Consider the following 19827-nt stretch of genomic DNA (forward strand, 5'->3'; position numbering starts at 1 on the left):
ACACACACACACACACACACACACACACACACACACACACACACACACACAATGGAAAATTAGCCATAAAAAGGAATGAAATTCTGCCATTTGCAGCAATGTGGATGGACCTAGAGAATATTATGCTTAGTGAAATATGACAGGCAGAGAAAGACAAATACTGTATGATAATCACTTATATATGGAATCTAAAAAATAATACAAATGAACGTATATGCAAAACAGAAACAGATTCACAGATATAGAAAACTAGTGATTACCAAAGGGGAGACAGAGGTAGGAGGGGCAAGACAGGGGTATGAGACTAACAGATACAAACTACTATGTATAAAATAGATCAGCAACAAGGATATATTGTATAGCACAGGGAATTATAGCCATTATCTTGTAATAACTTTTAATGGAGTATAATCTGAAAAATACTGAATCAGTATACTGTACATCTGAAGCTAACATAAAATTACAAATCAACTCTACTTCAATTAACATTTTTAAAATGTTTTAATAACTAAATGTCTTAAGATCTAGAAGTTATAAAAGAAACAAATACATTAATACAAAACACCTTGGCATTATAAAAATAACCATAAGCAAAAATCAAAAGACATATAACAAATCAGGGAAAAAATACTACAACCCATATTATGGAAAAAGTTAAATCAGTAAAAAAGGGCAGCACCCAAGTAAAATGGACAATGACTTGAACAGATTACAGAAAAGTGAAATACAAATGGCTTTTTAAATATATGAAAGATTTAAATTTTACAATATAAAGAAATGCAAAGTAAAGGCAGTGCAAAATAATCATTTTTTACCATCAGATTAACAAAGATCAAAAAATTTGAGATATAGATATGCTGCTGAGCAGGGTGTCTGACTAACAAGCTGGTAGGTGTTGATACAATTTCTATAAAGTGCAATTTGACAATATCAATCAAAATCACAAATACAAATACCTTCTGACCCAGCAATTCCACTTCAGGAATTTATCCTAGATAAATGATGTGAGATATGTACAATACTATTCATTGCAGCATAGATTCTTAATGATTTATGATAAATTCATTCCATTTAATTATAAAAAGGGGACTTCCCTGGCAGCACAGTGGTTAAGAATCTGCCTGCCAGTGCAGGAGACACAGGTTCGATCCCTGGTCCGAGAAGATCCCACATGCTGCGGAGCAATAAGCCCGTGCGCCACAGCTACTGAGCCTGCTCTCTAGAGCCCGTGAGCCACAACTACTGAGCCCACGTGCCACAACTACTGAAGCCTGCATGCCTAGAGCCCGTGCTCTGCAACGAGAAGCCACCACAGTGAGAAGCCTGTGCATCGCAACGAAGAGTAGCCCCTGCTCGCCGCAACTAGAGAAAGCCTGTGCGCAGCAATGAAGACCCAACACAGCCAAAAATAAATACATAAATAAATAAATATATAAAAATTAAAAAAAATCATAAAAAGGAGGAAGCTCTTTTTTTTTTAATATGCTACTTTTTTTTTGGCTGCGTTGCATGTTCATTGCTGCGCACAGGCTTTCTCTAGTTGCGGCGAGCAGGGGCTACTCTTCGTTGCGATGCACAGGCTTCTCATTGCTGTGGCTTCTCTTGTTGCGGGGCACGGGCTCCAGGCACGGAGGCTTCAGTAGTTGCACCATGCAGGCTCAGTAGTTGCAGCACGCAGGCCCCTAGAGTGCGTGGACTTCAGTAGTTGTGATGTGTGAGTTCAGCAGTTGCGGTGCGTGAGCTCAGTAGTTGCGGTGCATGGGCTTCAGTAGTTGTAGCTCGCAGACTCTAGAGCACAGGCTCAGTAGCTGTGGCATACGGGCTTAGTTGTTCTGCCACATGTGGGATCTTCCTGGACCAGGGATCGAACCCGTGTCCCCTGCATTGGCAGGCAGATTCTTAACGACTGTGCCACCAGGGAAGCCCCGGAAGCTCTTTATGTACTGATTTATAACAAGCTCCAAGATAAGCAAAGTACAGAACAGTTTTTCAGAAGATGCTACATTTATATCAAGAAGGAAGTTTACAATTAACTAAAGTTGTTATTTCGCCACTAAAATTTAGCAGAAGCAATCAGATTTTTTAAATTAATTTTTATTGGAAGAAGCAATAAGTTTTAAGTTTAGAACAACACCTCTTCTTCCTCACTTCATTTAACATTTTAATGTTAGCCCTCTATATACACATATACACACTCTTTCTCCCTCTCGCTGCATCAAAAAAGCCTTCTTATATTAATATTTGAGCATGATTGGGACTTCCCTGGTGGTGCAGTGGTTAAGAATCCATCTGCCAATGCAGGGGACATGGGTTCGAGCCCTGGTCTGGGAAGATCTCACATGCCACGGAGAAACTAAGCCCATGTGCCACAACTACTGAGCCTGCGCCCTAGAGCCCATGAACCACAACTACTGAGCTCACGTGCCACAACTACTGAAGCCGACGCACCTAGAGTCCGTGCTCCGCAACAGGAGAAGCCACCACAATGAGAAGCTCCCACACCACAATGAAGAGTAGCCCCCGCTCGCCATAACTAGAGAAAGCCTGCATGCAGCAACAAAGACCCAATGCAGCCAAAAATAAATATATAAATAAATTTATTTTAAAAATATTTGAGGGCTTCCCTGGTGGCGCAGTGGTTGAGAATCTGCCTGCTAATACAGGGGACACAGGTTCGAGCCCTGGTCTGGGAAGATCCCACATGCCGCACAGCAACTGGGCCCGTGAGCCACAACTACTGAGCCTGTGCGTCTGGAGCTTGTGCTCTGCAACAAGAGAGGCCGCAATAGTGAGAGGCCCGCGCACCGCGATGAAGAGTGGCCCCCACTTGCCGCAACTAGAGAAAGCCCTCACACAGAAACGAAGACCCAGCACAGCCAAAAATAGATTCATTAATAAAAAAATAAAATAAAATATTTGAGCATAATAATCTTGGATTGAAAGGTAATCATTAGTTGAGCCATGATACACTTTTCTCCCTCTTTATGTTTAAACATGGTGAAATTTAATCACAGAAAAGGAAGTACAAAGAGAGAACTACAAGGTGGTACACTCAGGAGGCCACATTTTTTAAAAGATTGAAATAGAAAAAACATACAGAAAGTCAGCCAAAGTTGTCATTGCTTATGTCATATAAACAGGCCTCTAATGGATTCTGCTCTCATATTATATTGAGATTCAAATGTAAAATCTTCTAAAAATCCCAACATTAGAAGCTCCAATTCAACTGTACTTTAAAAGTTCCTTTATATATTGTCTATTTGGAACTCAGAATGTCATTTCCTCCAAGCCACTGCTGTATGTAAGTAACAGGAAACCTAGCCCACATAATTCTATATAGCCCACATACGCCTGTATAGTTCAGTACTAGATTAAACATGTGATGAGGTTTTATTTTGTTTTTTTGGCAACCTACCTACCATATTGTTTCTGTGGTTTTAGAAACCATTCTGGTGTATTGCACAGTTACAGATCAAGCAGTAACTATATTCACAGTTCCATATTTTGAAATGGATTTATATAATATAGTAATGATCCTACCCCATTAGGCTATCTAAAAATTCTAAAGAGAATTAGCCATATACCAAATACAAATCAGGCCCAAGAGAACGAAGAAATCCCTTCTAGAGTATACCTATTTTAACTAAATGACTGTTGTATATTTAGTTAAAATGACTTATCATTAGTACAAGTACTAGAGTAACACAAAGACATAGATTGTAGACCTGGTTCTGCCGCTGATTATGTGGTCTTACAGTATTACTTAACCTGTTTGGATCTCAGTTTCTTCACCTATAAAACAATTAGAAACTTTATTTCAAGTAACGGTGTAGTATATAATTTAAACAAATTCTCCCTCTCACTTACCCAACTCCCTCAAAACTAAAAAAGTTAGATGGGGGAAAAAATCTCTTCTTAAAAGCATCAAAAAGCAACAAGATAAGGAAGTCAAGATGAAAAAGAAATAGGATTACAAAAGTAGGAAGCTATCCCATGCCAGGCCACTGTTGTTCTAGAGTCATTGGTTGATTTGGTAGACATGCCTTAGAGGCTGAGTCTAGTAGGCCCTTGGGACAAAAGTTGGAATTCAGGGTCCATCAAGACTGGTGGGGAGGGGTCTTGGCAAACCAGTTCCTCCTTTGGACCTGAACCTCAAAAGGTGATAACCTCATAGTAAAGGTGACTAAGAAGAAAACTAGGCCACACATGGAATGCAATAAGACTTCAGAAAATCTGAAGCCCTGATGTTGGAACAAGATTATAACTAGTACTAGTGACCCCCAGACGAAGTAAACAAAAATCTTCCCTAGACAAAGAAAATATCATGTTATTTTGACCATATAATTTTCCTAATTTAACATACAATAATCAAATAAACCCTGGCACATCAGAGGACAAGACAAATTAAATGAAAACAGTTAAAACAATGGATGATAAAACAGGAGTCCCCAGGTATTAGCAGATATATTTATATACTTTCTTACTATGTTCAAGAAGATAAAAGCCCAAGCTTGAAAAATCTGGCAGAGAATGACAAGCTACCCCCGCCAAAAAAACCCACAAAAACAACCTGTACACTTGGAAAAATAAATTATAGAACAAAAATATACAATGACAAAAACTGAAACAAAACACAAAGAAAAACACCTTCAATGGACAACCTTAAAAGCAGACTAGGGACTTCCCTGGTGGCAAAATGGTTAAGAATCATGGGACATGAGATCGAGCCCATCCGGGAAGATCTCACATGCCATGGAGCAACTAAGTCCATGCGCCACAACTACTGAGCCTGCACTCCAGAGCCTGCAAGCCACAACTATTGATCCTTAGTGCCACAACTACTGAGCCCACGTGCCACAACTACTGAAGCCAGCATGCCTACAGCCCATGCTCCACAACAAGAGAAGCCACCGCAATGAGATGCCCACACACCGCAACAAAGAGTAGCCTCCACTAGCCACAACTAGACAAAGCCTGTGTGCAGCAACAAAGACCCAATGCAGCCATAAATAAATAAATTTATTTTTTTAAAAAAGCTGATTAGATACAGCTGAGGAAAGAATTAATGAGTTGGAAGATAAACCAGAATAAAAGATCCAAACAAGGCACATAATAACAAAAGAATAAAAAATACGGGAAAGGATAAGAAAGATGGAGGATCTGTTAGGAGAACAAACATATATTTAACTGGAATCCCAAGAGCGCAGATGAGAGGACAGAATGGAGCAGAAGCAGTATCTGAAGAGATAATGACCAAGACCATTCTAAAACCAATTTAAGATATTAAGCCATAGATTTACCAAGCCCTTCAAATCCCAAGCAGGCTACATAAAAAGGAATCCAAGTGCATACAGTATAGTTAAACTTCAGAAAAACAAAGACTATGAGCATCTGGGGTAGGGAGGTTTGGAGGAGGGCTATTTTTAAAGAAATAACAGCCTGAGAGCTGACTTCTTAAGATCAACAATGGAAGAAAGAGGACAGCTTGAATAAAAGAGTGAATGTACTGGAAGAAAATAATTGCAATCTAGAGTTTTACAGCCAGCAAAAAATAATCCTCGAAAATAAACTTTATAACCCAGGCACCTATGGTCAATTAATGTATGACAAAGGAGGCAAGGATATACAATGGAGAGGCTTCCCAGGTGGTCCAGTGCATAAGACTCCACACTCCCAATACAGGGCACCCAGGTTCAATCCCTGGTCAGGGAACAAGATCCCGCATGCATGTCACAACTAAGAAGCCTGCATGCTGCAACCAAGAAGTCCACACACTGCAACTAAAAGATCCTGCATGCTGCAACTAAGACCTGGCACAGCCATAAATAAATAAATATATATATATATATATATATTTTTTTTTTAAAGAATATACAATGGAGAAAAGACAGTCTCTTCAGTAAGTGGTGCCAGGAAAATGGGACAGCTACATGTAAAACAATGAGATTAGAATATTTCCTTAAACCATACACAAAAATAAACTCAAAATGGATTAAAGACTTAAATGTAAGACTTAAAACCGTAAAACTCCTAGAAAAGAACACGGGCAGAACACTCTTTGACATCACAACAATATTTTTGGGGGTCTGTCTCACAAAGCAAAAGAAATAAAAGCAAACATAAACAAATGGGACCTAATTAAACTTAAAAGCTTTTGCACAGCAAAGGAAACCATCGATAAAATGAAAAGACAACCTTTGGAATGGGAGAAAACATTTTCAAATGACATGAGCAACAAGGGATTAATATTCAAAATATATAAATAGCTCTTACAACTCAGTATCAAAAGAACAAATAACCCAATCAAAAAACGGGAAGAAAGCCAGAAGAGACATTTTTCCAAAAAAGACATACAGGTGGCTAACAAGCACATGAAAAGATGTCCCAAATTGCTAGTTATTAGAGAAATACAAATCAAAACAACGAGATATCACCTCACACCTGTCAGAATGGCTATCATCAAAAAGTCTACAAATAATAAATGCTGGCAAAGATGCAGAGAAAAGGGAACCCTTGTACACGGTTGGTGGGATAGTAAATTGGTGCAGTCACTATGCAAAACAGTACGGAGGCTCCTTAAAAAAACAAAAATAGAACTACCATATGATCCAGCAATTCCACTCCTGGGTTATGTATCAAAAAAAAAACAATGAAAACACTAATTTGAAAAGATACATGTACCCCAATGTTCACAGCAGCATTATTTACAATAGCCAAGATATGGGAGCAACCTAAGTGTCCAACAACAGATGAATGAAAGATGTAATTTATATACAACAGAAACTTAGCCATAAAAAAGAATAAAACCCTTCCATTTGCAATATGTGATGAGTCAGAGAAAGACAAATACTGTACATTATCACTTATACTTGGAATTCTAAAAAATAAAACAGGGCTTCCCTGGTGGCTCAGTGGTTAAGAATCCACCTGCCAATGCAGGGCACACGAGTTCAAGCCCTGGTCCGGGAAGAACCCACGTGGCGTGGAGCAACTAAGCTCATGCGCCACAACTACTGAGCCTGCGCTCTAGAGCCTGTGAGCCACAACTACTGAGCCCACGTGCCACAACTACTGAAGCCCGTGCGCCTAGAGCCAGTGCTCTGCAACAAGAGAAACCACCGCAATGAGAAGCCCACACACCGCAACAAAGAGTAGCCCCCACTCACCTCAATTAGAGAAAGCCCACGCGCAACAACGAAGACCCAACACGGCCAAAAAATAAATAAATTTATTTTAAAAATACAAATAAATAAAACAAATGAATTTATGTAACAAAACTCAGTTATAAAGAACTAGTGATTGACAATGGACAGAGAGAAGGGGTGAGGGGCAAGATAGGGGTATGGAATTAAGAAATACAAACTACCATGTATAAAGTAGATAAGCAACAAGGATATCTTGCATGGCACAAAGAAATAGAGCCATTATTTTGTAATAACTTGAAATGGAGTATAATCTGTAAAAACGCTGAATTGCTATGCTGTACACCTAAAACTAATACTGTAAATCAACTACAATTAAAACAAGGTAGGAGGGCTTCCCTGGTGGTGCAGTGGTTAAGAATCCGCCTGCCAGTGCAGGGGACACGGGTTCGAGCCCTGGCCTGGGAAGATCCCACATGCTGCGGAGCAACTAAGCCTGTGTGCTACAACTACTGAGCCTGCGCTCTAGAGCCTGCATGCCACAACTACTGAAGCCTATGCACCTAGAGCCCGTGCTCCGCAACAAGGGAAGCCACCGCAATGAGAAGCCCGCACACCGCAATGAAGAGTAGCTCCTACTCACCGCAACTAGAGAAAGCCCGCGTGCAGCAACAAAGACCTAACTCAGCCAAAAATAAATAAATAAATAAATTTATTTAAAAAAACAACATAGGGATTCCAAACGAAGGTAAAAAAATAAGGTAAAGCAAAAATATGCTCAAAGAAACAAAAACAGACTTTGCCATCAACAGACCTACATTAAACATTACAAAGGGTATTCTTCAAACAAAAAAAGAATGATTCTAAAAGGATTACTGGAATAAAGAACAACAAAAACAGTCAATATTTGGGTAAAGCTAAATGAACATTATACTATATAACAGTAATAATGTATTTAACTAAATATACATACATACATAAGAAAATTAAACTACACCACAATAATACCATGTAAATCAGAGGGAGATAAATGGAGATTAAGTGCTCTAAGATCCCTGTATTATCCAGGAGAAGGGTAAAATGATCAATTAACACTGGATCTTTTTTTAAGTCAGGGATGGCTGTTATAGTTCCTGGGGTATTGACACACATCCAAAAAACAACAACAATAAAAAATTTTTTTTAACTTTTCTAATTAAGAGAATGTGAGAATGTACACAAGAAAATGGTAGATTTAAAGCCAAATAACAGTAGTTACATTAAACGTAAATGGATTAATAAATGCTTTATTTAGAAGGCAAAGATTTTCAGACTGGATTTAAAAAGAAAAAAAAAAAAGTACAATGAGCTGTTTATGTGAGATATACCTAAAACATAAAGATTGAAAATAGTGAAGGTAAAGAATGAGAAAGGGCATCCCTGGTGGCGCAGTGGTTGAGAGTCCGCCTGCCGATGCAGGGGACACGGGTTCGTGCCCCGGTCCGGGAGGATCCCACATGCCATGGAGCGGCTGGGCTCCTAAGCCATGGCCGCTGGGCCTGCGCTCCGCAACGGGAGAGGGCGCAGCGGTGAGAGGCCCGTGTACGGCAAAAAAAAAAAAAAAAAAAAAAGAATGAGAAAAAAATTACGTGCAAACGTTGACCAAAACAAGCAAGAGAAAAAAAATCAGTAAAAATGGAAGATTTAAACAAAATTAACAAACTTGACTTAGTAAGACATACATAAAACATTACATCCAACAGCTATACTCTTTTGAAGCACACACAAGCATTTTAAAAGTTGACCATATCTTGGGTCATAAAGCAAGTCTTAAAAGTCTAAAGGACTGAAATCATATGTTTCCTGACCATAATACAAGTAAACTAGAAAATCTCCAGGTACATCTAAACATTCCAGATCAAAAATCATAAAATATTTTAAATTGAATGAAAAAAACACTACATGTCAAAAACTGTAGAGGCAGATCAGTGGTTGCCTGGGGATGAGGAGAAGGGGAGAAATGGATTACAAAGGGACATGAGGAAACGCTGTGGGGGTGATGGATATGTTCATTACCCTTGTTGCATTCATAGGTCAAAAAGTACCAAATTACACATTTTAATATATGCAGATTATTGTATGTGAATATTGAATATACCTTCACAAAGCTATTGTGGGGGGGGAGGACAGGAGTGAAGGAGGAGGAGCAGCAGCAGCAGCGAGCAACAAGAGCTACAGTCACTGCCTGGAGAATTTCCCCCAAAACAAACAAACCAAAAAAAGTGGGGGATACAGCTAAAAGCAATATATGTTTAGGAGGAAAATTTACAGCTTTAAGTGAATATACTAGAAAAGCAATTAATAAGTCAAGTATCCATCTCAAGAAGTTAAAAAAAAACTACAAAATAAACCCAAAGAAAGTAGAAGGAAATAATGAAGATAAGAGCAGAAATTAAGGAAATAGAAAATAAACATTCAGTTGAGGATTTAAAAAATCAAAAGTCAGTTTTTTGAAAAAACTAATAAGGGACTTCCCTGATGGTCCAGTGGTTAAGAATCCGCCTTCCAATGCTGGGGGTGCAGGCGAGGATGCAGGTTCACTCCCTGGTCAGGGAACTAAGATCCCACATGCCGGGGGGCAACTAACCCGCATACCACAACTACTGAGTCCACGTGCTCTGGAGCCCACACACCACACTAGAGAGAAGCCTGCACACCACAATGAAGATCCTGTGTGCTGCAACTAAGACCCAATGCCAAATAAATTAAATGTTTAAAAAAAGACTAATAAAATGGACAAATATCTGGGGATTAAGGGCAGGAAAAAGAGAAGACACAAATAAATAAAATATATAAATAAATATGTTTATAAAATTATTATTTATAATAGAATATATACATAGAAAAATAAAATAATATTTTATTATAAGGGATCTGGAAAAGAAGATCCCTTGTAATTCTAAAAGTTTGAAACTATTTACAGCAGAGAATTTCCAAGCAATATTCTGTGGCAGTTCCAAATATGAATTACAGATTTGCCAAAATATTGATTTCCTTGGCCCTTGGGGCAGCCAACAGGTCTTGAGCAATGAGAGGCCTCTGACACCCTCCTTGTGTGAGCCTCTTCTTTCTGGTGTACCAAGAAAACATCCTTTTCTATTAACATCTTGGAAAAAAAAAAGTTAAGAAGCACTGATTTGGAGAACTAACTCTTCAGTTTAGCATTTAAGAACAAGCATATGTATTATGAAAAAAGACAAAACATACTAAACAAGTGGTGGCAAGGATATGCAGAAAAGGGAACCTCTGAAATACTGTTGGTGGGAATGTAAATTGGTACAGCCATTATGGAAAACAGCATGAAGATTCTTCAAAAAATTAAAAACAACTATTTTATGATCCAGCAATCTCACTTTTGGGTATACAACATAAAGGAATGAAATCTATATCTCCCATGTTCATTGCAGCATTACTCACAATAGCTATGATATGGAAACAAACTAAAGGTCTGTCAGTGATGGATGAATGGATAAAGAAAATATGTTATGTTTATGTGTGTGTGTGTGCGTATATATATATATATATGTGTATATATATATATATATACACACAGACGTATATAAATATGTATATATATACATATATAGATGTATATATATATGAAAATATGTTATGCTTATGTGTGTGTGTGCGTATATATATATATACACAGACATATATGTGTATATATATATGTATATATATATACACACAGACATATATATATACACACATACACATACACACAATGGAATACTATTCAGTCTTAAAAAAGAAGGAAATCCTGCCATTTGTGACAACATGGATGAATCTGGAGGACATTACACTAAATGAAATAAGCCAGACACAGAAAGACAAATACTGCATGATATCACATATGTGGAATCTAAAATAATCAAACCCACAGAAGCAGAAAGTAGAATGCTGGCTGCCAGGAACTGGAGGGAGGGGGAAACGGGGAGATATTGGTCAAAGGGCACAAAGTTTCAGTTACACAAGATGACTAAGTTCTGGAAATCTAATGTACAGCAATGTATCTATTGCTGTACTGCACGCTTGAAATTTGCTAATAGGGTAGATCTTAAGTGTTCTCACCACAAAAAAAAAACAAAAAAAACCCAGAAAATGGTAAATGTGTGAGGTGATGGACATGTTAATTAGCTTGTGATGATAATTTCACAATGTATATGTATATCAAAACATCAAGTTGTATATCTTAAAGATATATAATTTTTTGTTAATTATATTTCAATAAAACTGGAAAAAACAATAGCATATAATACGATATTATATAATGCTATGGAATCAGTTTTTCTCTCCATTTAATCTAAAAAGTACGTAATTTACAATTTTTACACTCTGCATTTCCTTAATATTTAAAACACTGTACAGAATCTTTACAATTAGTAAATATCTTGATTGTATTCCTCAAAGGGAAATAAAATACAAATTAAAGCTAATGAAAAGTAGTCCCAAATATAATTTTGTTTGTTACACATAAAGTCAATAGAATAAGCATATGAAGAAATTCAGGGGACTTCCCTGGTGGCACAGTGGTTAAGAATCCGCCTGCCAATGCAGAAGACATGGATTCGAGCCCTAGTCCAGGAAGATCCCACGTGCCGCGGAGCAACTAATCCTGTGCCCCACAACTACTGAGCCTGTGCCCTAGAGCCCACAAGCCACAACTACTGAAGCCCGTGTGCCTAGAGCCCGTGCTCTGCAAGAAAAGAAGCCACTGCAATGAGAAGCCCGTGCACCACAACGAAGAGTAGCCCCCACTCACCACAACTAGAGAAAGCCCGCGTGCAGCAATGAAGACCCAACACAGTCCAAAATAAATAATACATAAATTTAAAAAAAAAAAAGAAATTCAAGCCCAAAAAATATGACAGACTTATTACTGCATTACTTTACATTTTGCTTTAGTTCACTCGATACGTATTTATTGAACACCTACTATACGTCAGATACCATAGAAGACCACAGGTGAAAAAGAATGAATCATGGCTCTTAGTCCTTAAGGAACTTAGATTCTAATAAGAAGTAGCACAGACACAAACAGATAATTAAAATATGGTGTGGAGACTGCCCTGGTGGCTCCATGGTTAAGAATCCTCCTGCCAATGCAGGGGACATGGGTTCTATCCCTGGTCCAGGAAGATCCTACATGCCACAGAGCAACTAAGCCCATGCGCCACAACTACTGAGCCTGCATTCTAGAACCCACGAGCCACAGTTACTGAGCCCATGCACTGCAACTACTGAAGCCCGCGCACCGCCACAAAGAGTAGCCCCCACTTGCCGCAACTAGAGAAAGCCCGCACGCAGCAACGAAGACCCAATGCAGCCAAAAATAAAATAAATCTATTAAAAAACATATATATATATATGGTGCGGTTTTTAATGACAGGCAGTAGACTGTGTGATGATGTGCATGGACCCAAGGAGCTGAACTGTCTAGGTTTGAATCAGTTACCAATTTTATGACCTATAGTAGGTTATATAACCTCTCTGTACCTAGGGTTAGCTATATGATTATGTAATGCATTTAGTGCCTAGCATACACTAAACAATGAATTCATTTTTTTTATTATCATCACTATTAACATTATCATTATTAAGAAAAATGATACCCTTGGTTGGATCTGGTCTGAAGGTTAGGAAACCTAACTTAGGAAGACAAATACACCTTGTATAATCAAATGATAAGTCATCTAAATTCTTAAAACAACAGTCACTAGAGCAATCCATATCAGCTTAAAGCTGTTTAAATATGTTTTAAAACTTGCCAAATACAAATAAAACTTGAAAACCATTATACACTCATATACTTTATATTTGTACACAGCCATATGGAAACTTAACTATTCCTCATCAGCGAGTCTTTCACTATCACTCAAAACCAACTAAAGTGAAAGTGAAAGAATGTAAGTATGTACAATTGCAAAGTTCATGTTCTTTCTCTCTGACCTGTACTAAAAAGGAATAAAAAGGTTGGCTATTGTTAGCATTTGTTCCTTCTAATGCAAGGATTTATTCAATGGGACTCCAGTTTTTTTTTTTTGGCCATGACTCATGTCTTGCGGGATCTCAGTTCCCTAACCAGGGATTGAACCTGGAACATGGCAGTAAAAGCCTGGAATCCTAACCACTAGGCCACCAGGGAACTCCTGAAGATTACTTATTTTAAAATGGATCCATTCCGGGAGTTCCCTGATGGTCTAGTAGTTAGGATTAGGTGCTTTCACTGCTGTGGCCCAGGTTCAATCCCTGGTCGGGAGCTGAAATCCCACAAGCCGCAGTGTGGCCAGAATTTTTTTAAAAAAGGATCCATTCTGCATAGAAAGCAGAACACAGTTCACAGATAAACTCAGAAATCCCAACAAGATCAGGAATTAAAAATGTGAGGTTTTGGGACTTCCCTGGTGGTCCAGTGATAGAGAATCCACCTTACAATGCAGGGGACACAGGTTCGATCAGTAGTCAGGGAAGTAAGATCCCACATGCCGCGCGGCAACTAAGCCTGCGTGCCGCAACTACTGAGCTTGCACGCCTCAACTACAGCCCGCATGCCACAAACTACAGAGCCCACGCGCTCTGGAGCCTGCGAACCACAATTAGAGAAGAGAAAAACCTGCACCCCACAACTAGAGAGAGGCCTGTGCACCACAACGAAGAGCCCGCGTGCCGTAACGAAAGATCCTGCATGCCGCAACTAAGACCTGACACAGCCAAAAATAAATAAAATAAACAAATAATAAATAAATCTTTTTTAAAAAATGTGAGGTTTTATCTTAATGTTAATACTATTTATAAATTCTTCCCTTGAAAAATATGTCTTCTGTTTGTCTCTACTGTCTTTGCAATTGGTATTAAGTTTCTTGTAGATAAAGGATACTTCAGACATGCTTTCACACTTACCAAACTACTACTTAAAAATGGATATTGGGACTTCCCTGGTGTTTCAGTGGTTAAGACTCTGTGCTTCAGGAATTCCCTGATGGTCCAGTGGTTAAGACTCCACAATCCCAATGCAGGGGGCACGGGTTCAATCCCTGACCGGGGAACTAAGATCCCACATGTCGCCCGGTGTGGCCAAAAAAGACTCCGCGCTTCCACTGCAGGGCGCGTGGGTTCGATCCCTGGTCGGGCAACTAAGGTCCCACGTGCCACGCTGTGTGGCCAAAAAGAAAAAAAAAACTTTTTTTTAATGGATATTAAATAAAAACTCCTTGAATTACTACACAAATGACCACTTAAGCAAACAAAACAAAACAAAACAAAAAACTTTGATATGGGGAGGGGAAGGCTTCAAATAAATAATAAACTAAACTTCCTTTAGTTAATTTATCTGAAAAGTGAGCAGACAGGCAGAACCTGGGAGATAGAGGGAAACATTCTGTACAATATTACTTGCAGTTCCACAATAATTGAAGGTACTTGATTCTAACATTAATTATGATGCTTACATAAATAATTATTTATGTACACATCAATAAGACTTAAATAAGGAATTCCCTGGCGGTCCAGTGGTTAGGACTCGGTGCTTTCACTGCTGTGGGCTCAGGTTCAATCCCTGGTCGCGGAACTAAGATCCTGCAAGCTGTGTGGCCCAGCCAAAACAAAAAAAAAAAGACTTAAATAAACCAAAATGTTAAATGTTTATAAAGCAGCCAAATAATGTAGGTTTTGGAACCAGTGCTTAAATGTTAGAATATATATACCTTCAGAGTAAAGTTCCATTAAAGAGGAAAATAGGAAAATGTGGGGAGGAAAAAAAAAACAACCTACTCACCAAAATTGTCACTGAATTGTTTACGGTTGTCAAAGCATCTAAAGACACAATCTGTAGGGGATTCCCTGGCGGTCCAGTGGTTAGGACTCCGGGCTTTCACTGACAAGAGCCTGGGTTCAATCCCTGGCCGGGGAACTAAGATTTCACAAGACACACGGTGTGGCCAAAAAAAAAAAAACAAAAAAAAGGATCAACTGTTAATATATCTGGATTAAAAGATATGAGAAAGTTTTAGTTTCTATTTGAAATGGTCTCACTTTCCTCTTTCCAAGGGAAAGCGGGTAGAAGAGTAGACAACTCATACTCAGTATAGGTAATATAAATCCTATTATGCGTTATTTTAAGGCAAGTTCTAAGATTTCTGGATAAGTCTCAAGTGACTGAATGGTCACAGGATGCTAATTAGAAATTTTAATTTGTAGACTCATGATACCACAGACTGAATCAAGTCCAGAAACATTAACTAGAATATAAAAATCTAGAAAGACACGACAAAAGAGAATTCTAAACCAAAATGCGCCTTTCAGTTAGCTGCAGATTAGCAAGGTGGGAGAAAGCTAACTTAAAAAATTCACTCAACTGACAGATTTAACTAATACGGCAAAGTTAAAACACAAAAGACAGACACGATGAAATTTTGCAATGATAGATAACAAAGGGTGTACCTACAATATATATCATGTATGTTCAAAGCAATACAAAAATAGGCCAAAAAAATTACAAATATAAAATTGTTACCAAAAAAATTAAAAGGTCAATAGTATATGAAATGATATTCAACTCTATTAATAAAAAGTTCAAATGTAAACAATATATTTTTCATTTCTCAGATGAGAAAAAATAGAAAGATTCATAATAACATCCAGTAAACCGGCAATACAGCTATTCAAAACCTGTCACACTGGTTCACAAAAGATGTCTTTTGCACTACTGTTTATAACAGCCAAAAAAGGGAGGGATAACCAATATGTGCAACATTAAGAAATGGCTTTGTAGGGGGCTTCCCTGATGGCGCAGTAGTTAAGAATCCGCCTGCAAATGCAGGGGACACGGGTTCAAGCCCTGGTCCGCGAAGATCCCACATGCCGCGGAGCAACTAAGCCTGTGCACCACAACTACTGAGCCTGCGCTCTAGAGCCCGTAAGGAACAACTACTGGGCCTGCGTGCCACAATTACTGAAGCCCACGTACCTACAGCCCGTGCTCCGCAACAAGAGAAACCACCGCAATGAGAAGCCCACGCACCGCAACAAAGAGTAGCTCCCTCTCGTCGCAACTAGAGAAAGCCTGCACGCAGCAACGAAGACCCAACGCGGCCATAAATAAATAAATAAATAATAAATTTAAAAGGGAGATAACCTTCTTTAAAAAAAAAAAAATCAGTTGCTTTTCCATACTCTAACAATGAACAATCTCAAGACTTCCCTGGAGGCGCAGTGATTAAGAATCCACCTGCCAGGCCTCCCTGGTGGCATAGTGGTTGAGAATCCACCTGCCAATGCAGGGGACACGGGTTCGAGCCCTGGTCCGGGAAGAACCCACATGCCGCAGAGCAACTAAGCCCATGCGCCACAACTACTGAGCCTGCGCCCTAGAGTCCGTGAGCCACAACTACTGAGCCCACGTGCCACAACTACAGAGCCCGCGTGCCACAACTACAGAAGTTCACACGCCTAGAGCCCGTGCTCCACAACAAGAGAAGCCACCACGATGAGAAGCCCACACACCACAAAAAAGAGTAGCCCCACTGGCTGCAACTAGAGAAAGCCCGTGCACAGCAACGGAGACTCAACGCAGCCAAAAATAAAATAAATAAATAAATAATAAATTTATTAAAAAAAAAAAAGAATCAACCTGCCAATGCAGGGGACGTGGGTTCGAGCCCTGGTCTGGGAAGATCCCACATGCCGCAGAGCAACTAAGCCTGTGCCCCACAACTACAGAGCCTGCACTCTAGAGCCCGTGAGCCACAACTACTGAGCCCATATGCCACAACTACTGAAGCCCACGGGCCTAGAGCCCGTGCTCCACAACAGGAGAAGCCACCACAATGAGAAGCTTGCACACCACAATGAAGAGTAGCCCCCGCTCGCCATAACTAGAGAAAGCCTGCACACAGCAACGAAGATCCAATGCAGCCATAAATAAATAAATAAAGTTATTTTAAAAATAATGAACAATCTCAAAGGGAAATTAATAAAACATTCTATTTACAATAGCATCAAAAATAACATAAAATACTTAGGGAAAAACTTTAACCAAAGAGGTGAAAGACTTGTACACTAAAAACTACAAAATGTTGCTCAAAGAAGTTAAAGATACAAATAAATGGAAAGATATTCCTTGTTCATGGATTAGAAGACTTAATATTGTTTGATGTCCACAATAGCCAAGGTGATCTATATGTAGATTCAATGCAATCCCTCTCAAAAGCCCAACAGTGTTTTTTGCAGAAATTTTAAAACCAATCCAAAAATTCAAACAGAATCTCAAAGGACCCTGGAGAGCCAAAACAATCTGGAAAAAGAACAAAGTTGGAAGTCTCACATTTCCTGATTACAAGGCTACCCTAACCCCAAAAAGTGTGGTACTGGCATCAAGACAGACATATAGACCAATGGAATAGAATGGAGAGCCCGGAAATAAACTCTTGCACATACAGTCAAACGATTTTCAACAAGGGTGCTAAAACCATTCATTCATTGGGGAAAAGGGAAGTCTTCAAAAAATAGTATTTGGAGGGCTTCCCTGGTGGCGCAGTGGTTGAGAGTCCGCCTGCCGATGCAGGGGACACGGGTTCGGGCCCCGGTCCGGGAAGATCCCACATGCCGCGGAGCGGCTGGGCCCGTGAGCCATGGCTGCTGAGCCTGAGCGTCCGGAGCCTGTGCTCCGTGGCGGGAGAGGCCACAGCAGTGAGAAGCCTGCGTACTGAAAAAACAAACAAACAAAAAATAGTATTTGGAAAACTGGATATCCACATGCAAAAGAATGAAGTTGAACCCCTTATACCATATACAAAAATGGATCAAAATGTGGGAATTAACACTATAAAAGGGACCTAAATGTGGGAACTAACACTATAAAACTCTTAGAAGAAAATATAAAAGTTTCATGAGGGCTTCCCTGGTGGCGCAGTGGCTGAGAGTCCGCCTGCCGATGCAGGGTACACGGGTTCGTGCCCCGGTCCGGGAAGATCCCACATGCCGTGGAGCGGCTGGGCCCGTAAGCCATGGCCGCTAAGCCTGTGCGTCCGGAGCCTGTGCTCCGCAACGGGAGAGGCCACAACAGTGAGAGGCCCGCGTACCGCAAAAAAAAAAAAGAAACATTAGCAAGGATATGGAGCAACTGGATCTCACACAGCTGATGGGGATATAAAATGTACAACCATTTGAGAAAACTGGCAGTTTCTTTAAAAATTCTCCATTTACCATATTATGCAGCCATTGTATTCCCAGGTATTTTTTTTAAGTGTTTTTATTCATTCATTCATTCATTTATTTTTGGCTGCATTGGGTCTTCGTTGCTGCGCGTGGGCTTTCTCTAGCTGTGGTGAGTAGGGGCTACTCTTCTTTGCAGTGTGCGGGCTTCTCATTGCAGTGGCTTCTCTTGTTGTGGAGCACGTGCTCTAGGCGCGGAGGCTTCAGTAGCTGTAGCACGCGGGCTCAGTAGTTGCGGCATGCAGGCCCTAGAGTGAGCGGGCTTCAGTAGTTGTGACTCGCAGGCTCTAAAGTGCAGGTTCAGTAGTTGTGGCACACGGGCTTAGTTGCTCTGCGGCATGTGGGATCTTCCCGGACCAGGGATCGAACCCGTGTCCCCTGCATTGGCAGGCAGATTCTTAACCACTGTGCCACCAGGGAAGTCCCTATTCCCAAGTATTTACTCAAGAGAAATGAAAGCACATGTCTACAAAAGGGCACATATTGCTTTTATATTTTAAGAATGCAACCTTTTATATTGGAAATAAAACTAAAATCACTAGGAGGATTTCTGATATCTGGTCTTACATGTAAGGAGCCTAGAAGTTGCCACTCCATCCTAACAACACAAGTAAAAAGCTGGAGAAACTGAAAAATCAACAACTCTCCTTAGATCCACCAGAGAAGTGAGGACAAAGAGCAAACCACTGCTGAAAAAACTGGAGACAGGCAGATACAGAAAATCACAACATACCTGGGCAGAAACCCACAAGAAGAAATCACCCCTGGCAACTAGTGCTGGGGTAGGAATACCTGAACTGTAATTGATGAAGTGCTGGAGGCTCAGTGTGGACAAGCTTGAGAGTTTAAAATTCCAGGAGGACCCAGTCATAGGGAGACCCTCATGCTTTTTATGAGTCTTACCTTCAGGAGCTGTACCAGGTCCTAAAAGTAAATATCAGAGAAAAATCCTCTCATGCTTCCGGCAAGGGGAGGGGAAAAGAAACCATTCTGAAATATGCTAGAATATTCTGTTCTTTACAAAACCTACCCTCAGAAGAAACTATTTTACCAGAGTTTAACCTGCTGGGGTTCCATCAGAGCCTAACCTACCTGGGGTAAAGTAAATGCCCAACTCCAGCCCCTCCTGAGGGGGCTACCTAAGGGGGTAAGAAGTATTCTACCTAAGGGGGTAAGAAAACCTGAGAAGCACCAGTGAAGCTCACAGACCAGGAGCACAAGCTCACGGAAAGACTAAGATTTAATCACAGGACTAAAGAATGCTTCCGCTCCCCTCTTACCTTACCACTGCATTATTAAAGTCCTATTTATTGCAGTTCCTTTTACCTAGTACATCATGTCTGCCTTTCAACAAAAAATGGCAAGGCACACTAAAAGGCAGAAAACACCGCTTAAAGACACTGAACAAGCATCAAGACTAGAATCAGATATG

At 39.9% G+C, this 19827-nt stretch overlaps 1 protein-coding gene across 5 annotated transcripts in view; it reads right to left on the reverse strand.

The window, feature by feature from the left end:
* Positions 1 to 19827, reverse strand: part of NPEPPS (aminopeptidase puromycin sensitive) — a 97432-nt gene that overhangs the window by 55922 nt on the left and 21683 nt on the right. For 4 of the 5 annotated variants that reach the window (XR_003430346.1, XR_003430347.1, XM_027094616.1 and 1 more), the window contains exon 3: positions 14959 to 15093. The exons of the other annotated variant lie outside the window; for it this stretch is intronic. Coding sequence is in view for 2 of the 4 variants with exons in the window: in XM_027094616.1 (XP_026950417.1) it covers positions 14959 to 15093 (135 nt within the window). In the remaining 2 variants the exon portion in view is untranslated. The remainder of the gene's footprint in view (positions 1 to 14958; positions 15094 to 19827) is intronic. 5 annotated transcript variants of the gene reach the window in all.

This window comes from Aethalodelphis obliquidens, unplaced genomic scaffold (assembly GCF_003676395.1).
Source record: "Aethalodelphis obliquidens isolate GAN/ISIS:26980383/991018 unplaced genomic scaffold, ASM367639v1 scaffold89, whole genome shotgun sequence".
Taxonomy (NCBI): Eukaryota; Metazoa; Chordata; class Mammalia; order Artiodactyla; family Delphinidae; genus Aethalodelphis; species Aethalodelphis obliquidens.